Raw genomic sequence first — 23333 nt, 5'->3', positions numbered from 1 at the left:
AGAATAAAATAAAAATCCATTGAGTCTATAATTATATAAATGAATCATTGAATTAAAAAATTAATAAAGAAAGCTCTTCCTTACAGTAAATGTCAACTAAGAAGTAGAAGAAACAATGGGATTAGAAAAATCACCATTTGTGAAAACTACCATAGTGATAACTATTTTAGACAAGAATCACAAATGAAAGCTAAAAGGGACAGGTGAAAATTGGATGAGAAACAGGATATTTAGATAATCCCAACGTTTTCTTACCAGATATTTACTGATTACAGACAGAAAAAGGTTATTTTACGATGAGGAAATCTAGCAGGTACCGCCTTAAGCCAGTAATGGAACAAATAAATTGTCATGTGATCTTAACAAGCATCACTTTTGTGGTTTTCTTGCCCTAAAATGTATGACTTGAATCTAATCATGAGGAAACATCACACAGCTCAAATTGAGGGACACTGTACAAAATAAGTCAAGGTAACAAGGTCAAAGTAACAACCCCCCCAATGACTGACTTGCTATTCCAGATGACTCAAGAGATTTAATAATTAATAACTAAATTTACTATGCACTCCTGGAACTGGGGAATATTTTTTTTCCTAGAAACGGCATTCGTGAAAACTGGCAAGTTTGAAATTTGAACAATATTAGGTAATTGTGATGAATCAACATTAATTTCTTGATTTTGATAATTTGTGATTGTATATGAGAGCATCTTTGTTTTTAAAAAACACTGAAATATTTAGGGTTAAAGGTACAACAGGTCTGCAATTTATACTTACATGATTCAGAAAAAGAAATATACACATACATACTTTTGTTGTTTTGTTTTCCTCTTAAATGATAGAGGGGGGGAGGGAGGGAGAGGGGGAGAGACAGAGAGAGAGAGAGAGAGAGAGAGAGAGAGAGAGAGAGACTGAGAATAATAAAGCAGAAAGCAAATGTGATAAAATGTTAACATCTGGGAGGAAATCTGGGTGGGGACTATATGGGAATTCTTGGTATTTTTTAACTTTTCTCTAACTCTGAAATTATTTCAAAATTAAAGGAAAAAATAGTGAGCTGGATAAAGCATTGCTGGGTGGCTCTGGGAGCAGGGACAGGCCATAGCCTGGCAGGGACACTCTGAGGCCCCAGTATTCAGCAGTACCCTGGAGAGCGAGAGCGAGGGCGAGAGCGAGAGCGAGAGCGATGGGGAAGACTTTAACATTTTCTGATTGAGGAAGATAAGGAATCTCAGACTCCAGGAGAAAGATGTGACATCAACTTCAGCCCATGACAGTCAATGCATTCCTCTACCCACTTTAGTTTTGGTCAAAAAGTCACAAAACTGATGAAGTGCTCTACGAGCAGGCTGGGAGTTGGTGCCCTTTAGTCACTCCGGCCAAGCTCTGCAGATGACCTCCTGGAAAGCCCTGCTCTGACAAATCCCAGACAAACTGTCCTAGGAAGAGAGAGACAACTTATTACTTATTCCCAGGGCAGCGTTTGCTATGGTGGGTAACCATTCAACCTCTCTTGACTGACCTGGAGAATAGTGTTCAAAGCCTTGGGTTCACAGTGCTTTATACACACACAACACATTACACTTCACTCATGTCTCTGATCCAATGTGCGAGCAGGCAAGCAGTTTCAGCTTCCTCGACTAGCAGTTGTTACAGAAAAAATAAAGATTTTCCTGCATTACAACTTTTATTGAATTACTGAAAATACATTCCCTGACCAAAAGACCCACAGGCTCATGTACAAAATATAAATAAAATAAATATAACCATTAAAAGGTCCCTTAAAATAAAACAGCACATTTTAGAAAACCTTTAATCCTGGTTATCTGTTTTGCCCTGACAAGGATTATGAGCGATCGTGGGGGTTTAACTCCTCCTTCAGCAAAAGCCTGGATCTAAATTACTCTAGAAAGATACTTACTATTACCTTAAGTAACTCCAAAAGACGAGATGCTACCAATTTTTTCAGCAGCCTACTCGATCTTCTTTAAAACCTTTGGAGCCAAAATATTTTTCTGGTTTTAAATTGAATTTTTCCTGGCTTTATACCACTTCCGATTTTCTTTGAATGTTACAAAATTCTTCCCCTGGTCTCCTCTTCTCTGAAGGAATAACACCAATTCCTTTTCAACTTTATTGAAATCATTCACCCCACTCCTTAACCCACTATGGTGTAAGGGTGATGCAATGGTACAGGAAAATCTAGTGACCCCCTTAGCCCCGCGTTGCCTGGACAAACACTAATTTATGGCCTTTTGAGCCCTCCAGAAAGGTTCTGTTGTGTTCCACAGTTCACATTTAAAAACACAGGACACACTCTGGTACAGGTTTCATAAAAATAGTTGACATAAAGATTTAGCACGTCAAGGGCATGTCATTGTTCCTGGGTTGTTCCCTCACGTACAAGGCCTCAACACCAGATCACGCCACACATATACGATGCTACTGTACTTGGAGACTTGCATATTCACCTGGTAAATACCAATGTCTTTTTAATTTTAGGTAGAAAATTATTGTAGGCAGTAACTATTATCACTTTGGAGATTCAATTCAAATCAACAGACATATATCTGATGTAGGTTACTGAATGTATTGCCCTGCTGAATACAAGAAGAGGGTATTCAAGGAGTTCACAGTAAATTGGAAGTATGACCCATCAGTAATTAGCACAACAGGGTAAATCACGTCTAAGTGCCATACTACAGAGATATGGAGCCAAGAAGGGAACGCTGGGATGAAACTCCAGGAGTTGGGGTCAAAAAAAAGGCTGCTGAGCTGGCTCTTCACAATGGGTAGGATCTTGAAAAGACGGAGGCTGGGGAAGGAAGAAGTGGTCATTCCAGGGGAGGGACTGCATAGACAAAGAATGGAAGCATGGTAACATTTTCAGAATATTGGAGGAAACACAGATTAGCAGATGGAAAAGTCTGTAACATAGGCTGGAACTAGATGTTGAAAGACCGTGAACATTGAACTAAGGAGTTGGCCCTATTCTGTAGGCATGCAGATACTATCAAAAATTTAAGTCTTAAATGGCTGCCATGCATACCAGAAATTCTAATATTTATGAACAACTTAGGAATGGTGGCCACAAAAAACTCCAGAACAAGATTGGATGTGCCCTTAGAACTGATCACAACTACGACTCTAAAATAAAAATGGTGAACTCTTGGTAAGATGGCCCTCCCTGGGATAACTAGAACAGAAAAGAATAGATAAGACTAGGGTAACAAATGAATAACCAGAAATGTTATCTGAAAATACAAAAATAACCAATAAAAAAAAAATACTTCAAAAAAGAATATCCTTCAATGTCAATAAATCACACAAATCAATCCAAAACTACTATACAGTTATATTCCACCCAGACGTTAAGATTTCAATATCTAATAATACAGATTTAGACTCCACATAATTCTTCATGGTTTTCCTTGAGTACATTTACATTGTGGTTTTTGCATTTGATGTACCTTATGAAGATTATGCAATTTCCTAAATTTTCCTTCTTTCAGTTTAAAATCAGACAAACTACAATCTACTTAAGACACACACAATGCCTAGTGACAGATTTTTACATGGTCAGAAACGACTACTATCATGGGATACCTGGACTTTATGTTATCTGGATATTTTGAATCAATTCTCCAAGTGTAGCCTTATCACATCCAATATAATATAAACAAGGAGAAAAGCACTACCGTTTTTCTTACATTATCCTGTGCATACTTTTATATATTATTGCAATTTCAATTGAGGAGACTCACAAGATACAAATGTGTATAAAAAATATTTCTTGGGTAACCTCTATATACAAATATTGTAATAATTTCCATAATAGAAAAGGTACATTAACAAAACAAGACAGCTATTTCTACTAGAGAGGCTCAAAGGATAAGCTATCTAAAGAATTATTTTTCTAAACAGAAATATGCCTTTCCCGCTCTTTACTGTATGAGATTATAGGCAAAATTTTAAAAAGCTGAAAATCCTTTTAAATAACACTTTCTTCAGCTTTAATCGCAAATAATTGCCTCTTTTGGTGCTAATGAGCATGAAGACCATGGAATGGAATGCAATTCTGCCGGTTCATTCAGGGTAATGGCTTTGTAAGCTAGTGACACTGCCGAGAGATCTAGTCTCAATTTCCTAGAGTACAATAAGTGAGCAGCTGTAAATTTTTCACTTGAGAAAGATTTTCTAACCTATGTAAATATAAATTGAAAACGCGTTATCTATTGATAAAAACAACAAGGTAGGTTAAATAAAGTTTTATGTGTTCCTCTTTCCTTCGCAGGCCATCAGCTTGCTGAATCGTGAAAGTAAATAAAGCACTTCACTTACTGAAATCAATGAGAAACCGTCCAAATCCTTGCCTTTGGTGCTGGGGCATGATCATTATGCAGGAGACATTATACTTCTGCTGGCAAAGCTTTTCCTGAGGGAAGGAGAAACAGATCCAGTATGTCAGAGCTCTGCTGAAGTGGGTAATTCTCTACACCTGCCACTGTCCTTGTACAACAGTCCACTAAGGTGAGCCAAAGTGTTAGGTGAGGTTCAAGCGGAATAATCCTACTGTGAATCAATCACATCATTAGCTAACGACAAGCCATCAACTCCAGGCATGCCTCACCATTACATCTTTATTCTTGAAAGCCGGTACCATAAAATATGAATAAAGGATCCAAGGCACTATGAGCCAAATGAAACAGAACAGACAGTATGGAAGAAATGCTTTCCTTGCTCAAACTTGGGAGATAGACAAAAAAACAAACAAAAACAAAACAAAAACAAAAACCGTCCAGAGTCACCCAGTGGGGTAAGTTAGGACTTAGCCGGCTGCCTTGCTAAATAACTTACAACTCCGCAACAGCAATCTGTCTTCTGCCTTTGAGCAAACGCCCCAGTGAAACTAAAATAGTATGTGTGTGTGGGTAGATTGGCACCGATACATTTCTCCTATGAACAAAAAGTCAAAGTAAAAAGAAATAATTAACCTGCATTTCAAACCAGGAATATGAAACAAAAGAGACAACAGCAACGAGAAACCCCAAAGCCTCCAAACAAAAGTGAGGCCAAAATATTACCAAGAACCTGAAACTGAGAGGAAGAACGGGAAGACTATGGTGGGAAACAGTGCTTACAGTTAAGGAAGAATTTGCAATTTTCATGGGATGTGGCATCAGAGCGGCAATATTGTATTCAGAGTACACAGAAGCCGCCAAAACCTACACAGAGAAGATCTGGAAAAGGCTTTTGAGTTTGTGAGTGCTCTGGCCAAACATAAACCACAAATAAGACTGACCACAAATGGTACTGACCACATCAAAGAATTACTTCAGAACACCCAGATTTTTAATCAACCTGTTTGAAAGATCACAGGAAATAGTTGTGGAAAAAACCTTCCAGGGCAGAATTAAATATTTCTTTGTGAAAAAGATGTGCTTCCAACTTTTGCACGTGTATAAGCTGTCTGTGGAGTCTCTAAGAAATGGGGAAGACAAAATAACGTGTGTCAGTTTTCCTACGACGCAGGATTGTCCATTACTGAATGTGCGTATCAATGGATGGCAAGTTTCCGATAATTAGCCTATTTTACAAAGTTAGACAAATGGGTCACTCTATCTAAAAAGAGATGTACCCTGGGCTAAACGGATTCATCCTCGATGTCATTCTTTTCTTTATCCCCATCTATTCCTACCTATTTATTCCTAGGAGATGTTTTTGGAATCCAACACAACAGTGATCTTCTCCTTTTCCACTCTCTCCTAACAGGTAACTACAACTAAAACTAAATTCTAATTTGGATAAAATAACTGCTCCTTCTTTCTTTCCTGTCTAGAATCATCTGTTATGTGCTTGGAGAGCCATATGCATGTGCTAAGCTACACTGAATATTTCTAGGTCACCTTGGCCATTCTCTGGCTATAACCTCTAGAATTTGGTTTAAGTATAAACTCCAAAGGGCCACAGTCTTTCACATTCCAACTGACACATTAGAATATGGTTTAATTTGCAGCTAGTCTTTTACTGTGGTTATTTTTTAGATTAATTTTTGTTTCACCACACAGCCACAGAATATTAGTGTTCCGAGTATGGTAAGAAATGACAGTAGTTGCTGCCATCCTATGAAAGAAACTGTGATAAAAGGGGAAAGCTTAGCTTATTCTGAGTAAAAGGTGGACACCCTGTCAGGAAAAGGGCCAGACACTCAAAGCCAAGTCACTGTCATCTGTGGGTTCAGAGGCCAACTCGATGACAGGCAGGCCAGGGACAGCAGGCGCTAGCTAGCAAGCATCTCCGCTGACGCTCACACACATTTAGAGAAACACGATTTTCTAACAGGAAGGACAATCATGACCACTATTCTTTTTAACTCTTTGGAGGAAAAGATCTTTACACACTGATAGAAAAGGTAAGATGTTTTATAAATTATATAGATTTTCTATTTATTGTTTTGTGTTGATGCTGAATCTGCAATGTGCAAATTAATTTTCTTCTTTTTCATGTTAAAGCTTTACCAAACATGTGGATTAAAGCACTGAGACAGTTTCCCATGAGTGCTGTCACTTGCTAAAATTTTTGTTTATGGTCTTTGGGTTGAATCTTAAATTCAGAAAAACGGCAGTTTGTAAAGGACCTCCATATAAATTCTATATTTTGATCTTCCATGAAAATGACATTTCTATAAAGTATTCCATTTATATTATGTAAGGGTCTATTCATGAAAATTCACTTTCACCTATGGTGAAAAAATGTATCATAAAAGAAATAAAATACAGGCTTTGGATCTGGCTGAAAGTCACAATTACATCCTGGCACATTAATCTGTTTCCTAGGTGCCTAAGAAAAGTTAAGGTCACTATCCAGTAAATATATCCAAACTCAGTTTTCCTTTATTGTATATGTGTTACTGTTTCTCAGAAGCCTTTGGGTAAGAGAATGTGAGAGAATCAGGGAAAACGACCACCTGCATGTAGCCACTCAATACAGCAAAGGCTTCCCTATGTTAACAGCTGGAGGTACTTAGGCCTTCTAAAGGTGAGGCTGCTCTAGATCTTAAAACAATAGCACAAATAAGACATGAAAGAGTAAAACCAGTCATTATATCAGCTTGACTGTCCAAATGCCAACATTCCAATTCCCTGAGATACTGATAACCACAGAGGGAATGCAATGAGGAGAAATGAGAATTATCTCTTAAATGCTACATTACACTGAAAACTTCATGTTGACACCACTTAAGGGGAAAGAGGAAATAAGCTTAACATTTAGAAAATCAAAGATGCTAGGTGGTCTGCAAGGCAGCAATTATAACATTACAGGGATGCTGACAATCAAAGCAGCAAACAGTGCGCTGAGGTCCTATACACACTTCCTAGGGATGGTGTTTGTTTTTGTTTTTTAATGAGCTCTGAACAAGAGCCTGAGCTTTTCAGAAACATGTGTCACTTATTCAAATTATAGTCATAAAAAAGCCCTGTTCAAAGAATTGGGCTCTACCAAAAACATTCTGAAAAAGAAAATGGAGGTCATACTGGCTCTTGTTTTACCTTAGAGAAGTATCCAACCAGATGACAGCCCTTTTCATCATTTTTTGTAAGGACATAAAAAAGGAATGGCTCGACATCATAATACAACGTTTTGTGGTCCAGGAAGAGCTTGGCTAACAAGCAAAGGTTTTGGCAATAAATTTTGCTCATATTCCCATCAACCTAGCAAAGAAGAAACAGACAACATTATTTAACATAAAAATACCACTCAATATAAAATTGTTTCTTTTATATGGTATTTGGAAAGCATATACTTTTATTTCCAAATTCCAAACTGAGAGAGTAAAGCATTCCATTAATTAAGTATAACGTTAACAAGAAAATAGCTGTCACTTGGCAAATCAGAATTCTACCTGTTCTCTTAAATTAGCGTAAATTTAAGAGCTTAAATTTCTCTTTAAGCTACTTGAATAAAGACCAGATCATTAACAAAGAGGTAATTTTTATTTGCAATTTATTATGAGTGAAAAATGATCAGGTATGTCCTCTCTGTTTGAACCAAGTAAACCTGAATGAAAGGCATGTAAACAGATCAAAATACTCTTCAAGTTAAACTTTGTTGTTTTCAAAAGGGGTTCACATAAAAATAAAATAAATGAACTGCATTATTCTGATTCCTCAGAAGTGAGGATTAGCAAAAGAGGCTTCCATTTTGGTTTTGTCCCAAGCATCATTTCAAATATAATTGGAAAAGATAAAATTTCTATGTTGGGAATACTTACAGAGAAAGTGAGATGAACTTCAACCTACAATAAGTACCGTGATTACAGTCTACTTCTCTTCAAAATAAAAGAATCAAGCTGTGATACTGATGGTTATAGACAGGAGGCTAAGTACAGATGCCAATTTCTTTGATCAAATGTAGTTACTTGTTGAAAACAGAAATCACAGCAGATTCAAGAAGAATTTCCCCAGCACTTTTCTTAGGGGAAATGGATATTTGCTAACCAGAGCTCTTTAACAATGAACTTGACTGTTCTTGAGTCTCCTGTGGACCATACAGGTTCTCATATTGCACAAATTATTTTTAGACTTCATATAACTATTTCCCTTGGATGAAACCTAGGTCCCACACATAGCAACATAATCAAGTAAGGGCAACGGGCACAGAGGATACAATTCTCTCTTTAATTAAAGGAAGTTTTTATGTATTTGGGAGTACGATCCTTTGGGAAATGGTAGTACATTACAAAAAGGAAACGACAAAGATGTATCTGTAAACCAGAAAAATAGAGATGACAACGCCAAAGAGAAATGCTTACCGGTTGTGAAAAGGCTAATGTGGCATGCTTTCCAGAGCAACAGATAAAGAGAAAATATGAAAGTAGTAACCTGTGATTCTTCTTCATTTATTTTATAAGACACTTAGGAAACTGCTAAGAAGTTTCCTACATGCTGTACTGTTATGTATGAACTCAGATCCTAGAATAGGGACCTTGGCACTTATCCCATCCAACTCCTTCAATCATTTTTATGAATAAATTTTACAAATCTGCTTCTGATTTCCCCCCCTCCTCTCTGTATGGTCCGAAAGCACCTGACCTAAAATAGCAGACCGTTCTTACCAAGCCTAACAACACTGACTCTCTTACCCTTGAGAAGACTCTCCTGGATTTATGAGAGCTCCAACCCCACAGGAAGATTCATGCTGATTTATTTAACAATTACTTAAAGCCAACACTGTGTTACGTATGTCCTTTGGGAAACAATGAGACAGTGATTTCATTTTATTTTGGTTACAAGAAAGGATCCAAGGCATCAAGGAAGGAGCCGATCGGAAAGCTGAACATGTGACATTAGTTAAGCCTCAACTGAGAACAGCTCTGTTGTCTCAACTGGTTGGGGTGAGCTGGGTAGCACCCCAAGACTAACCACAGGAAGGCCAAGCAACCTGCACTGGGCTTCCCCTCTAGCCCACTGCCCTTACTGTGTGTGAGTCCCCTCATCCCCCAGAGGACATGGGCTAAATCTGGAGACATTTTTGGTTGTTACAGCTGGAGGTGTTGGTGGTGTTACTGGTATTTACGTGGGTAGAGGCCAGGGATGCTCTAAACATCCTACAATGCACAGGACAGCCCCTTGTAACAAAGAATTATCCCGCTTGATATGTGAACGGTGCCCAGGTTGAGAATCCTGTGCCTACCCTTTAGTAAGAATTAGCATATCATCCAATCTTCTCAGTAACAATAACCGTCTTCCTTTAAGCTTGCCAAAAGAGCCTGATATAACCAGGAAGAGGGACTTTAAAATTTTAACAATTAATTATATATATATACACACACATATATATATACAGCAAGACATGTAGACCAGAACTAAAGAGAAATGTGGGGCAGAATAATAAATTTCAGTCTCAACAATTCAGAAAAAGAGAATCCTAAAATAAACCTGTATTTCAGAGAAAGAAAATAACACGTCTACTGCACAAGGAAGGCTTGTTCTGAGCATCCAGGAATGCAAAATAATGAACCAAGATGGGCAACGGAAGTACTCACGTGGTGAGGAAAATAAAGGAGAGAATTAAGAAGCCCTGTGAATAGGCAATAACATGAAAGAAAGGCACGGTCTCCTCAAGGTACAACTGATTCAGCTAAACTGGATCCCTGAATCTGACAATAGAACATGATTAAACAATGAAACAATATAGAGGCAAAGACCTTCAGCTACTAAATCAACTCTGAAAACACAAAATGTCTTCAAAAACCCACAATGGCAAACACATGGCCACGGGATCCTGTGAACAGCAGAGTTCTCCAGGGGTGGCCGTCCACCCAGATGGGGGGAGCAGGGGAGTCCTAACATCTGCTGGGGTCTCACCAAAAGGATTATCAACTCTGCCAAGAAATGGATGGAAACACAGGTGGTTGTGTACTGAGGAGATATGTACAGCTGCTCAATTCCCTGGAAGAGTGAGCACCTGCCAGACATTGGCTGGAGCTGCTGAACAAAGCTAATTTCTCCTGCCAAAGAAAGTAGAATTTACAAAGAGCTGAGGAGATCATAAATTCACTGGTGAATATATGTGGTGCAGACAGGGATTTGGGGGAAGACAAAAATGTTAATATGATGCAATAGGAATTCATTATCAATCTAAATGGTTGCTTAATATGGTTAAACATTCCAAAACATGGAGATATTTTAAAGAGCAGTCTGAATTTCAATGCCAAAACTGAATATACTTTATACCTTCTTGAAACAATTCAATATATAGTCAACAATTAGAAGTACGAGGTTTCAAAAGCTGAGTTTTTTATTTACACATGCTTACCTCAAATACTGAAAGGTCTTTCCTTCGGTAAATTTCATTTGCTGGAGGATGAAACCATCCACATTTCTTTGAGTGTCTTAACAAAATGTTTTTACTTTTCATATATTTAAGACAGAATTCACACAGGTAAAGCTTTGGTAATCTGTTAAAAATTTGAAATCAAAGAATCTTTCAGATTGATTATACTGGTTAGGCGGAAAATATTAAATATTGTTCAATATTTTCTAAGTCATAGATAGGCTGTACAATATCATTCGAAAGAAGTAGTTTCAAAAAAGAAAAGGAAAAACAAGTAGTAAAGAAAATGTACAAATCTTACATTTTTTTCAACATAATAATAATTTCTGCCTTTACTTCGTGAACAAATCATTTGTTTCCTTAGAAATGTCCTACAGAAAGAAAGGTTTCCAGACTTGGAATCACTACCCTAAAAATCAACAATAAGGATAGCATCCTGTGAGGTAACTATGCATATTTTTCAAATTTCAAATTTAATGTCATAGCTTCAATAATATATATGGTCAGTGGTGTAACTGTAATAATCTTATACCCAGAAAGAAGTGAATTCATTATTTTTTAAAGTGATCTGCATACTTATAAGACAGAGGAGTCCTAGAATTTAGTTGCTTCCATTTGTACATATGGATGAGGTAACTCTAAAGCTATTATCATAGTCAATATAAAGTCGAAAGCAGTAAGTGTAGGAAAGTCAAAAGACCAATTCCACTGAGTAACATCAGACGAACAGCTTTCTCTCCCCTGCTGACTTTTTCTCCACCTTAAAAATTATAACATTTTTTCACTTGTACCCATGATGCTTCAATGAATGTTGTTAGTATTTAGAAGAAAATTTCTCGAAGCACTTTCAAGGTCTTTGGGGTATAAGAATGGGGAGAAAGATTTTGGAGAGAGTTAGAAACAGACTCAGATAATAGTAGCTTCAACTCTTGGACTCTGACTTGGACTCTGACTATTCACAGCTCTCAGAACACATGACTTACGACGACCTATGCAAATTAAAGCTCATAGGTGTTTTTAAAAAATGGTTCAAGAACACAGAGCCAGTGACACAAGCTGGGAAGAGGGAACCAAGACTCCTGACAGTTTGCCACTTAACTCCTAGAACACCCTCCCCATCCTCTCCAGTTAGATGACTGACCAGACAGCCACATGGTACAGAAAAGGACAATATTTATTCTAGACAAAAAGCAAGTGTGTAATTACCAGAAACTTGGCAGGCTAAAGAATTTGAGAAGATACTAATAAAGTGTACCCTGATGTACCTGAAGGAAGAAATCTGTTCGCATGATAACCATTTTAAAATATATTCATTCAAGACAATCTCACGGCCAATCTTAACACAAATGAAAACTCTAGTACTATTATTTTCTCTTCATTTTTAACAAGTTAGTCACAAATGGCTTCAAAGTAAAGATTTAGGAAAGGTCCTCTTAAGGCTACCCACTCTCACCTGCAATCTCCCATTTTTCCTTCTTTTGCTACATTTCAGTAAAAAACTTGAAAATAAAATGCCAGAAATCAGAGATAAGACTGACTACTTAGTTTCCTGAATCAGGAAAATGTAAAAGGCCACCTGAGAAGAAACTTCCAAATATTTTACATTGGTTAATTTTTTTTCCTGATTTTGTTTCATACACAAACAATGTTCACCCAATTAACCAAGGGAGAAAGCATGGTCTAGAAGCTAAAAGGCAAACTTCACAACGCCTATGTAACTAAGGAGTATTAGGCACTTACATAGAACAGTGAATACTATAAAAAGGTACTGGCAAAAGTGATAGTTTTGGAAGCACTCAGAATCCACTATCAAAATTTATGTCCTAAAAAATCATCTAATTCCTGCTTTAGAATGGAGAACTTCCCTTCCTTACACATATGACATTAAAGTTATATACCTGCCAGGCTTATCCCATTACCTTGCATATTCCTGTGGGTAAGGTGAGGAGTACCAGGTTTGGATCTCGTATTTCCCAAATTCTATGACTGAAGGGTACCGGCCACAGTCTTCCACTCCACTTTCACACTCTATTTTCTGTCAGAGAAAAAGAAAAGAAATAAAAGTATTAGATGAGGATTTCTTCACTTACATTTTGATTCTTTCACCAGTGGATACGAAAACTTATCAAGACCAGAACACTAATCTTAATTGTGAATTTTCATGTTGTTGAAAAAAACATTATTAACCTTGTAAAATAAGAATCAACGTTGTATATGATTCATAATGTAAACAAACTAATAGCCTAAGAAACAGTATCACCAAGATAGGAAATGAGTATGATGTAAATACATACAAATGTCTATTGAACTGAATTCAATGATCTGTTGCAATGTATTAAAACTGAGGCAATTATAAGATGAGGCTGTTATACACTCTTACAGTCACCTGTTCCTCCATGAAGTAATATTTATCCCAATTGTAATTAGATAACCAATTGTGAAGTCCTGCAGTTGAATATCACCTCCTTCCTCTCGGGCCCCTTCCTCCTGGGCAGTAAGCTACACAAGGTTAAGAACTCGGCCTGCCTGATTCTGTGGCATTCCCAGGGTCTAGCACAGTGCCTGACACAGACAAGAAATGTTCCTGAATGAAAAAGCCAGTGTTAGCGTGCTGGAAAGAAAGGACTTTAGACTTAACAGTATCTTTCAGATAATGGCTTGCTGTTTGTCATGTCTATCTATGAATGCCAGAAGTCAGCTGAAAACAATGGTAATATTTAAGGACTTCAAATCTCAAAGACTGTTGGATCTTAGCTAAAGGAAAAACAATACAAAGCATTCTGCTGGGGTAGAATGAGGAATGGAAATATCCCATAGCCACTAAAGTAGAAACCATCAGAAGAATTTAGCCCAAGTGACTGGTACTAAAATAAAGCTTACTAGCCTATCGCTAGCCCCCTCCCCCTAAACAAGGAAGTGAGGTAGAGTAGGGGTCTATCCATGAATATTGTGCCAAGAAACTGAATGTGATCTACTGACATTAAAAAAAAAAAAAAAAATCCAATTGATGCAGAAAAAGCATTTGACAAGATACAACATCCATTTATGATTAAAACACTTAATAAAATGGGTATAGAAGGAAAATACCTTAACATAATAAAGGCCATATATGACATGCCCTCTGCTAATCTCATAATTAATGGAGAAAAACTGAAGCCCTTTGCTCTACGTTCAGGAACACGACAGGGCTGTCCCCTATCACCTCTGCTTTTCAACATAGTGTTGGAAGTCCTTGCCAGAGCAATCAGGCAAGAGAAAGAAATAAAAGGCATCCAAATTGGGAATGAAGAAGTTAAATTATCACTCTTTGCAGATGACATGATGCTATATATAGAAAACCCTAAAGACTCCACCAAAAAGCTATTAGAAACAATCAACGAATACAGTAAAGTTGTTGGTTACAAAATCAACGCACAAAAGTCCATTGCCTTCCTATATACTAACAATGAAATCTCAGAAAAAGAAATACAAAAAACAATTCCTTTTGCAATTGCAGCAAAAAGAATAAAATACCTAGGAATAAACTTAACCAAGGATGTGAAAGACCTATATGCTGAAAACTATAAGACATTTTTGAAAGAAATTGAAGAAGACACAAAGAAATGGAAAGACATTCCGTGCTCATGGATTGGAAGAATCAACATAGTTAAAATGGCCATATTACCCAAAGCAATATACAGATTCAATGCAATCCCCATCAAAATCCCAATGGCATATTTTAAAGAAATAGAACAAAAATCATCAGATTTGTTTGGAACCACAAAAGACCCCGAATAGCCAAAGCAATCTTAAGAAAAAGAACTATAATGGAGGTATCACACTTCCTGACTTTGGCCTGTACTACAGGGCCACAATAATCAAAACAGCATGGTATTGGCAGAAAAACAGACACATAGACCAATGGAATAGAATTGAGAACCCAGAAATAAAACCACATAAATATGGACAGATAATTTTTGACAAAGAAGCTAAAAACATACAATGGAGCAAAGACAGCCTCTTCAATAAATGGTGCTGGGAGAATTGGATAGCCACGTGCAAAAGAATGAAACTGGACTGCTATTTGTCACCATGTACCAAAGTTAATTCAAAATGGATCAAAGACTTAAGCATAAGACCTGACACAATAAACTGCATAGAAGAAAACATAGGTACTAAACTTATGGACCTTGGGTTCAAAGAGCATTTTATGAACTTGACTCCAAAGGCAATGGAAGTAAAAGCTAAAATAAACGATGGGACTATATGAAACTTAAAAGCTTCTGCACAGCAAAAGAAACCATTGACAAAATAAAGAGGCCACCAACTGAATGGGAGAAGATTTTTGCAAACAGTGCCTCCGATAAGGGGCTAGTATCCAGAATATACAAGGAACTCATGCAACTCAACAACAAAAAAACAAACAACCCAATTGAAAAATGGGCAGAGGACTTGAAGAGACATTTCTCCAAAGAGGACATACAAATGGCAAATAAACATATGAAAAAATGCTCAACATCACTAATCATCAGAGAAATGCAAATCAAAACCACAATGAGATATCACCTCACCCCAGTCAGAATGGCTATCATCAACAAGACAAATAGTAACAAATGTTGGAGAGGCTGTGGAGAAAAAGGAACCCTCATACACTGTTGGTGGGAATGCAGACTGGTGCAGCCGTTATGGAAGGCAGTGTGGAGGTTCCTCAAAGAATTACGAATAGAATTGCCGTATGACCCAGCAATCCCTCTCCTGGGTATCTACCCAAAAAATCTGAAAACATTTAGAGATAAAGACACGTGCGCCAATGTTCATTGCAGCTTTGTTTACGTGGCCAAGACATGGAAACAACCAAAATGTCCTTCGATAGATGAATGGATAAAGAAGTTGTGGTACATATACACAATGGAATACTATTCGCAGTGAGAAAAGATGATATAGGAACATTTGTGACAACATGGATGGATCTTGAGAGAGTAATGCTGAGCGAAACAAGTCAGACAGAAAAAGCAGAGAACCATGTGATTTCACTGATATGTGGTATATAAACCAAAAACAACAAAAGAACAAGACAAACAAATGAGAAACAGAAACTCATAGACACAGACAATAGTTTAGTGGTTACCAGAGGGTAAGGGGGGTGGGGGGTGGGAGATGAGGGTAAGGGGGATCGAATATATGGTGATGGAAGAACTGACTCTGGGTGATGAACACACAATGGGATTTATAGATGATGTAATACAGAATTGTACACCTGAAATCTATGTAATTTTACTAACAATTGTCACCCCAATAAATTTAATTTAAAAAAAAAAAAAAAAATCCATAGTCCATAATAAATGAGTCCAACAGCCTTACCTTTCAGTGTTTTGGTGACAATAAGCTGAGTAGAGGTATTATTTTAGGTGGAATCATTTAAAGAAAATTACTGGACAATAAAAATTAAAGTGACTACAATTGATCATACAATACAGTATTGCCTTTGTCAGTGCCAAAGAGTTAAAATTAGGAGATATTTTTCATATGGCTGGCCATCTGTGTTAGAAGAAGCACCGGTAAATTTAAAAGCAACGTTCTTCCTTTTGTTAGTGACTTAAAATTGCTATTTTCTAAATGTGAGCAGAAATCATCAAAATCCTGTTCCGTCATACCTACAAGGTATTTTTCAAAATTTGCCTCCACTGCTGCTACTCTGGTCTATTCTGTGAGACCAGCCGAGTCCTGCCAACTTCTAAGAGTGGAGACAATGTGACAGTCATTGCTTTTCAATGTACAGTCAACAAAAATGCTCACGGTACCAGTTAAAGAACCACAAAGGATTTTGAGGGGAATTCTTTATAAAGTCAAAGCAGTAATTTCATAACGATCACACATTTTTTTAAAAGCACACAGTATCCTTGCCTCCATAATGCGGTATCCTGGCTTACCTCCCAAGACAGTTCCTGGGCCTGCTTAAAAACATCCAAATCCTCTTCAGTAACGGTGTCCTTGTTTCCAACCACATTTATATCTGTACTTTCTTGTTTGATGCTTATTTTGATTTCAGTATCTGTCATTTAAAACCAGCAGAAAGTGTATTCACCGACTTGAATCATGGGTAACCACCGTATATTACCAAAACGGTACCAAATTAGCATGGTGGGCATATAGGGATTTCTTTTTTTCACCCAAAAGCTTAATAAGCTTTTACATCAAAGCACTGCTCAAAAATCCAGCAGTACCCTTTCCCTGCTGTACCCAAATTTTTATTTGAATTATCACTGTCATCTTCTTATAGCTTCAATAAATAACGGAGGGAAAGTAAGAGCAATACAAAGCAAAATCATAATTTTCAACCAAGATTAGAAGTTATATCAATGTCTAATTATAGACTTCCCATTATCACTTTTGAGATAATAAAATCTACCACTTTGTCCAAATAACACAGTTTTGGGTTTGTTTTTTTGTTTTGTTTTGTTTTTGTTTTATAAAGGACAGCAAAATGTAACGGGCCAATTTGTTAAATGAAATTATGAAATCAGTTTTCTCCCTAAGATGACCACACACACAGACACGCTCACACCCAAAAGCACACCTCACAGAATCACAGATCAGGCTTTGTGGAGAAGGAAGCAGGATGGACTTTGTCATGAGAAAGCAATGGAGCAGAGGGAAACCAGGAGCTGAAATCCCCCCTGTTGGAAGCACTGACGGTGCACGACCAGACAGCGCTGTGGCTGAAGAGGCGGCATGGGGAAGGACATGGCAGAAGCGTGACAGTGGCTACTCATGCGGGACTACAAAGCCATAAGCAACACTATGAAGGCATCTGGGGGTCCTAGTGTCACTACGAATGGAAATAAATAATAAAAGCTGGGAGAGTATTAGTTGGAAAAATAACGTTTTGGAGGTTTAGTCAGCATTAGAAAAAGGTCAAAGTTTCACTGTTTCTGTATGAAAGTGAAGTGAGAACAAGAGAAATAGCTAAGACCTATGTGACAAATAGGAACTGATTTATTTATTTCTGGGGGGGTTGGGGAGAAAGGGACGGGACGCAGGTTTGGTTGGAGCTTTGACCTTTTGCTTACCATCATCCTGATCAGGTTTAATCCTTCCGTCTGTCAAGCTCCCCTTCCCTGGTGAGGGGGTCCCCATCTGAGGGGTCACTTTATATTTTAATCTGCCTAGCATCCTGTGCTTTTTAAGGAAAGTTGTTCGCTTGAAGTGAGCAATTGCTTTAAAAATACGTCCTCTAGCCATCCCCCAACTAGAGGAGGAGGAGTGAGAAATAAACCTACTTCTAATATCTCTTTTTCCAAAGAAATGAGCTTTAGATTTCGCTGTGGAAGATAATTCAGTTTTACGACGCATACGTTTGGGCGGTGCATAACTTGGGTGTCCCTTTTTCCGAGACTGTCCCTGAGTAGTATAGATATGAGAAAGTCCATCAAAGAGTGCCTTCAGCTGGCTGTTATTAGTAAGACTGCTAAAGGAGGGCACACTGGACTGGCTGGAAGAACTCTGGGGAGAGGTAGAAGAAGTGGAAGTGCTGGACTTTTGTGAACTGGGGCTCTGACCAGAGATGGGGGTTGGGGGTGGAAGTGAAGAAAGTGGAGGTTTTAGCTTTTGTGTGGTACCTGTAGCCAACACATGAGAAGTGCATGACTGTTTCTGAGAGACCTTTTTCCTTGGACGATAGTGCTTTGAAAAGTCTATTATTTCACCTCGTGATCTGCGACCATCAGGTGATGGTGTAAAAAACTTAGTAAGGCCATCAATGAGCCCTTTGGTTTTCTTGTTAACTTTAAGTGTAGAGGCAGAAATGTAGGTGGAGGTGGTGGTGATTTTGGTGGTGGCACCAGGCCGAGTGGGGTCTGTAACAGCCAATCTGCTGCTTGAGTCCTTCCCAGATGCAGCATGACCAGATGAAGGTGTGGTACAGACTTTAGTCTTTTGACCCCTACCAGGTGACCCCCTTCCTGTGAATGCATTCATGGATCCTTCATCACTGGTTACAGACCTAGGCAAAAATTTAGAGAATAGTATCAGCATTGAATAATAGAATTATAAAGGTATCTAAAACAAATTTATAGCAACTAGATGCATTCAATGTGCTTAAACTTAAGGAACTGAATTGCAACCCTAAGAACTATTTCTGTGTGTGTGTGCCTCAACCTAGATGTTTTTCTGTTAAAACAGCAGCAGCTACATTTGCCGTGTCATGATTCTCCCAGGGTCCATCCAACAGGTACTGAAAGAATCCACATGGACCCAAACGCAATCAGTGTAAGAAAATTTTTTAAAGAGACTGAAAGAATGCCCAATGCTTTCATTAAAATGAAATAAAAATGTTACCCCTTGTGTTGTCTCAAGTAATTATGATTTCCTGAAATGTCTTTTTAAAAGTATTAAAGGAAATAAATCATAGTATCTAGAAGCAAAAGAATAAGCTTATCTATCTAATCTCTAATTAGAAGCGATTTTAACTCAATTGGAAAATTTATATAAATATAGCTAGGGTATGTCTGGAAGTTAGGTTTTTTTAAAGAAAATATTAAAAGATACCCTCTTCCTCTTAGCAGTTTATGCATAGGATGGTAAGATAACCAATAATACTCTCTAAGTAAAGGAAACAATTAATTACAGCATAAAATATTGCTGAAAAAAAGGACAACAATAGCAAAAAACTGAAATGATTAAAGAAAAGCTACAGCAGGTCAGACATGACATGAAAAGTCTGGTGAAGAAGCAGCACATTTACCATGGTCATTATCAGACACTTGGCGTCAGAATCTTTATACACTGGTTCTGACTGCTATTTCAGTTCATTGGATACTGGTTCTGCTCATACAGCTGTGTGGTCAACAGAGACTGGAGTTCACTGCACTAACACAGCTGCTTACAGGCACAGCAGCTGCCCGCGGTCACTCAGGCTAGGGGTTGGAAAGCTACCCATTTTGCAGCAGAATTTTATACAATAGATACATTTGCATGTGAATTATGGCTGTGCTGGGGCCCAAGAATGCACTTTAAAAAATTATTAATTTAGCTGAAGGCTAATGAAGAAAAGGAAGCCTGAAAATATCAGATTACAAAAAAATCTTAGGTCATTACAAACAGAAGAGCAGATTTTAATGGTCATCTTGTACATAAAGATTTAATGAACAATTTCAGCAGTCGGCAGAAGGGAAGGCTGGTACAGATCGACTGGGCGAGCTGCTAGGCTCCTTTGAGGGGGCTCAACCACCAGCTTCGCCTGACACCACCGATTCAACCAAATCAGGTTAACATTAGCTGGAGATGTCTAGTGTCACAGTGAGGGTTACCAATAAACAACTCATCCAGGCTAAAATGTTTCGCATTAGAATGCGGCATTTGGACTGTATCTGGAATCGATTGCCCAGAAAGGATAATATGCTTATAAAGCATGTACAAAGGAAAACTCCCTAGACTGTCTTAAAAATTCCTAAGCTCAAAGGACAATTTTGGACAAACAAAAAGTTAGGACTGGTGCCAGACGCAATTTTCAGCTGTGTCCTTTGTTTAGAAAGTTTATATCCTAATTTGGTTTTTTTTTAATTGGGCCCTGAGGATACAGTCCCATTTTGAGAACAATGCTTCCACGGGATGAATGCAAAAACATATAATTTCTACTTCAAATGATGCTAATATGAAAGATTTTATTCATAAATATGTTTCATGTTTGCCTCCAGAAATTAACGAAAATTTCATTTAAAAATGTCTACCACTTAAAGGGTTTTCATCAAGTTTCACAGAAAACTCTAGAAAAGATCACGTATTTTCTACCTCTCCTTTGAGAATAAAGGTGCAGGAGGACAATGCTATTGTGAGAGCAGGTAACACAGTGAATTGCTTCTGATAAAATTAGGGGAAAAAGAGAAAGCAAGTAAGAGAGCTGGTGTTTGTTCAGGGTGTGTGCAGAGCACTATTCATTCTACATCACAATGACCCTTTCACCAATGGGGGGGCAAAGGGGGGGCCATGGTCTTACTGATAGAACTGCTTCAGATATGCAAGTCTACTGCTTTCATTTGTAAACACCTTACGCAATGCTGACAGTCAAATCTGTATTCTGTATAGATATTTTTTAAAAATACATGCATTCCACCTCTTACCGTTTCTCTACTTATCCACGTAACTCCTGCTAAATGTTCTACTGGGCTGTAATAAGAACTATATAGCAAAGGCCAGTAGAAGTAGGGTTATTATAGTAGATGTGTGGCCACAGCAAATGCTATTTTGTATGTACTGTATGTATGTCTGCACACATATGCACATACCAAAGGCTCCTGTCTAACTCTGTGGAGGCAAACATGAAGACAGTCATTGGCTAGTTTCTCAGAAGCTCCTATTTCATAAAAGGGATCTTTTTAAAAAGTTGTAATACTAAATTAGCACCAGAAAAGAGAAGTATTTTTCTAAAATATAGTTATCCGGAGTGACAAAAAAGATTCACTACAGATGTGGACAAATCCCTTTCGTTTTAAAATTCCCATATAAATATTTATATAATTAAGCTCTTCTAATGCTCAGCCAGTGAAAAAGGAGGCTGAATGACTGTTTCCAGTTCTTACATTCTGCTCCCATCCTGCTGCTTGAAAAACGTCACTTAGCATCACAGATACTGCCAACAGAAGCCCCCAAAATGCCAACTGCAATTAAAAATGTTATTTTCAAAAATTTTCCACAGCTTATGAAAAAGGAGAACTATTTCTCATCCCTTGAGTTTGTAAAAACGATGGTAAAAAGTGGAATCTAAGGGGGATACAATCACCTATACTTTAAAACACAACATAAAAGATTTCTTTTGATAAGATCTCAACCTACAACAATCGTTGCTTTAATTTATTTTTCGGTCGTCCAATGGGTTTTGCATATCGTCGTTTTATTTGTGCAGCTTTCTCATGAAGTAGTTTTCTTCCCTTTTTCTTTGGTCTGCAGACTTGGCAAATCCACATCCCTGAATTAATATATATATGAGAAAAATGTTTTAATGTTTCATCTTAGGAAAGATATTAAATATGAACTATAGCTGTAATAAGCTGCCCAAGGATGCCTGTGTGCAGAACTTCACTCCCAAAGGTGGATCACTCCCTCCTGTCATTCTGTTTGGGAAGCCATCACATCACTGAAGGTCATTATCCCCCATCAAGGTGGAGAGAGAAGAGGGCTGCCCCTGTCTCAGAATCTTTCCATTCAGCTTTTCCCAACATGTAACCAAGCCTCCCTCCACCACATAAACACACATGAAAAACCAAAGGAAGACATTTTCAAGTTAATCAGGTTTTGGAACCTTTGGAATAAAATATTTGTTTCATCATATCTTTCTGGAAATCTTCCACATTAAAAAAAACCCTCTCAGTAGAAAATATAATTTTTAAATTAAAACTTAAAATTTTTAAGTACTTTGGAGTTACAGTAATTAAAACGCTACATCGGGCATAATGGGAATAGTCAATAGATAAGAACTGGGAGATGAGAACAACTGAAGCCTATAGAAGAATTCAGCATATCAAAAAGGTCTTATTTGATTTCAGTGGTGAAAGGATGAAATGATGCCATAAGTGGGGATGGAACAAACAGTCATCTATCTGGTAGGAAAAGAATTATTTCCTATCCTTTACAAAAATAAATTCTAGGTTGGTGAATATTATAATATGACAAAATTAAATGTTACAAGTACCAGGAAAAATATGTAGCTATTTATATAATCTAAGCATGACTGACACTTGAGGCTGAAGCCATAAAGAAAAAGAGTCATGGGTTTGACTGCATAAAAAAATATAACAGCTTCTGCAAACCAGAAAGGAAAAAAAAAAGGTGAAAACCCCAATGGAAAAAATGATCAATGGATAAGACAGGCACTTTACAAAGATGATATACAAACAGCCAATAGTCAAACACAAAAACACTCAATCTCACTACTTAAAGAAAAATATTAGACATCTCTTTTCTATTATCAAATCGGTAAAAATTAAAATAATAACACTGTATGTCATTGAATATAAGACACTTTTGACTGCAAGATGCATCTGATTTCAAAGATGTTGAAATGGTTAAAAAAAAGTGTCTTAGACTCAATGTAATAAAGTAATGGTGAGTGTTGATCATAATACAGGGAAACAGGTATTCTCATACACTGGTGGTCCATCTGAAAACTGATACAACCTTTCATGTACATAGCCTTTGATCCAGCAATTCCTCCCCTAGGAATTTATCTTAAGGCAATAATTATGGAAGAAAAAAAATGGAAACATTTGTAATGCCCACCAGAGGGGATTGGTTTAATAAGTTATGGGGTTTTTTATTTTTAAATACATAGGGTTGCAAAATCAAATATGTTCAGGAACCACCCAGGTATTATAATATATGTGGCTGAAGCAAGCTGGAATGTAACACAACAGGGAGTAGTGAGACTGGGGCAAACTGGAACACACACACTCTACCTAAAGAACTCAGATTCAAAATTTTAAAAATATTGTACCAACTCTTTGTAATGCATTCAGAGAAGTCTTT

At 37.5% G+C, this 23333-nt stretch overlaps 1 protein-coding gene across 8 annotated transcripts in view; it reads right to left on the bottom strand.

The window, feature by feature from the left end:
* KAT6B (lysine acetyltransferase 6B) overlaps positions 1-23333 on the bottom strand; it is a 174588-nt gene that overhangs the window by 34061 nt on the left and 117194 nt on the right. For 2 of the 8 annotated variants that reach the window (XM_019745942.2, XM_019745941.2), the window contains exons 7-13: positions 21645-21777; positions 17885-18816; positions 16745-16866; positions 12755-12870; positions 10818-10959; positions 7550-7711; positions 4341-4434 (exon numbers count right to left, since the gene is read on the bottom strand). In XM_019745942.2, the coding sequence (XP_019601501.2) occupies positions 4341-4434; positions 7550-7711; positions 10818-10959; positions 12755-12870; positions 16745-16866; positions 17885-18816; positions 21645-21777 (1701 nt within the window). The remainder of the gene's footprint in view (positions 1-4340; positions 4435-7549; positions 7712-10817; positions 10960-12754; positions 12871-16744; positions 16867-17884; positions 18817-21644; positions 21778-23333) is intronic. The other 6 variants (XM_074339632.1, XM_019745946.2, XM_019745945.2 and 3 more) reach the window with 5 other exon arrangements.

This window comes from Rhinolophus sinicus, linkage group LG07, assembly GCF_036562045.2.
Source record: "Rhinolophus sinicus isolate RSC01 linkage group LG07, ASM3656204v1, whole genome shotgun sequence".
NCBI lineage: Eukaryota > Metazoa > Chordata > Mammalia > Chiroptera > Rhinolophidae > Rhinolophus > Rhinolophus sinicus.
This window is presented reverse-complemented; position numbering and strand designations above follow the sequence as displayed.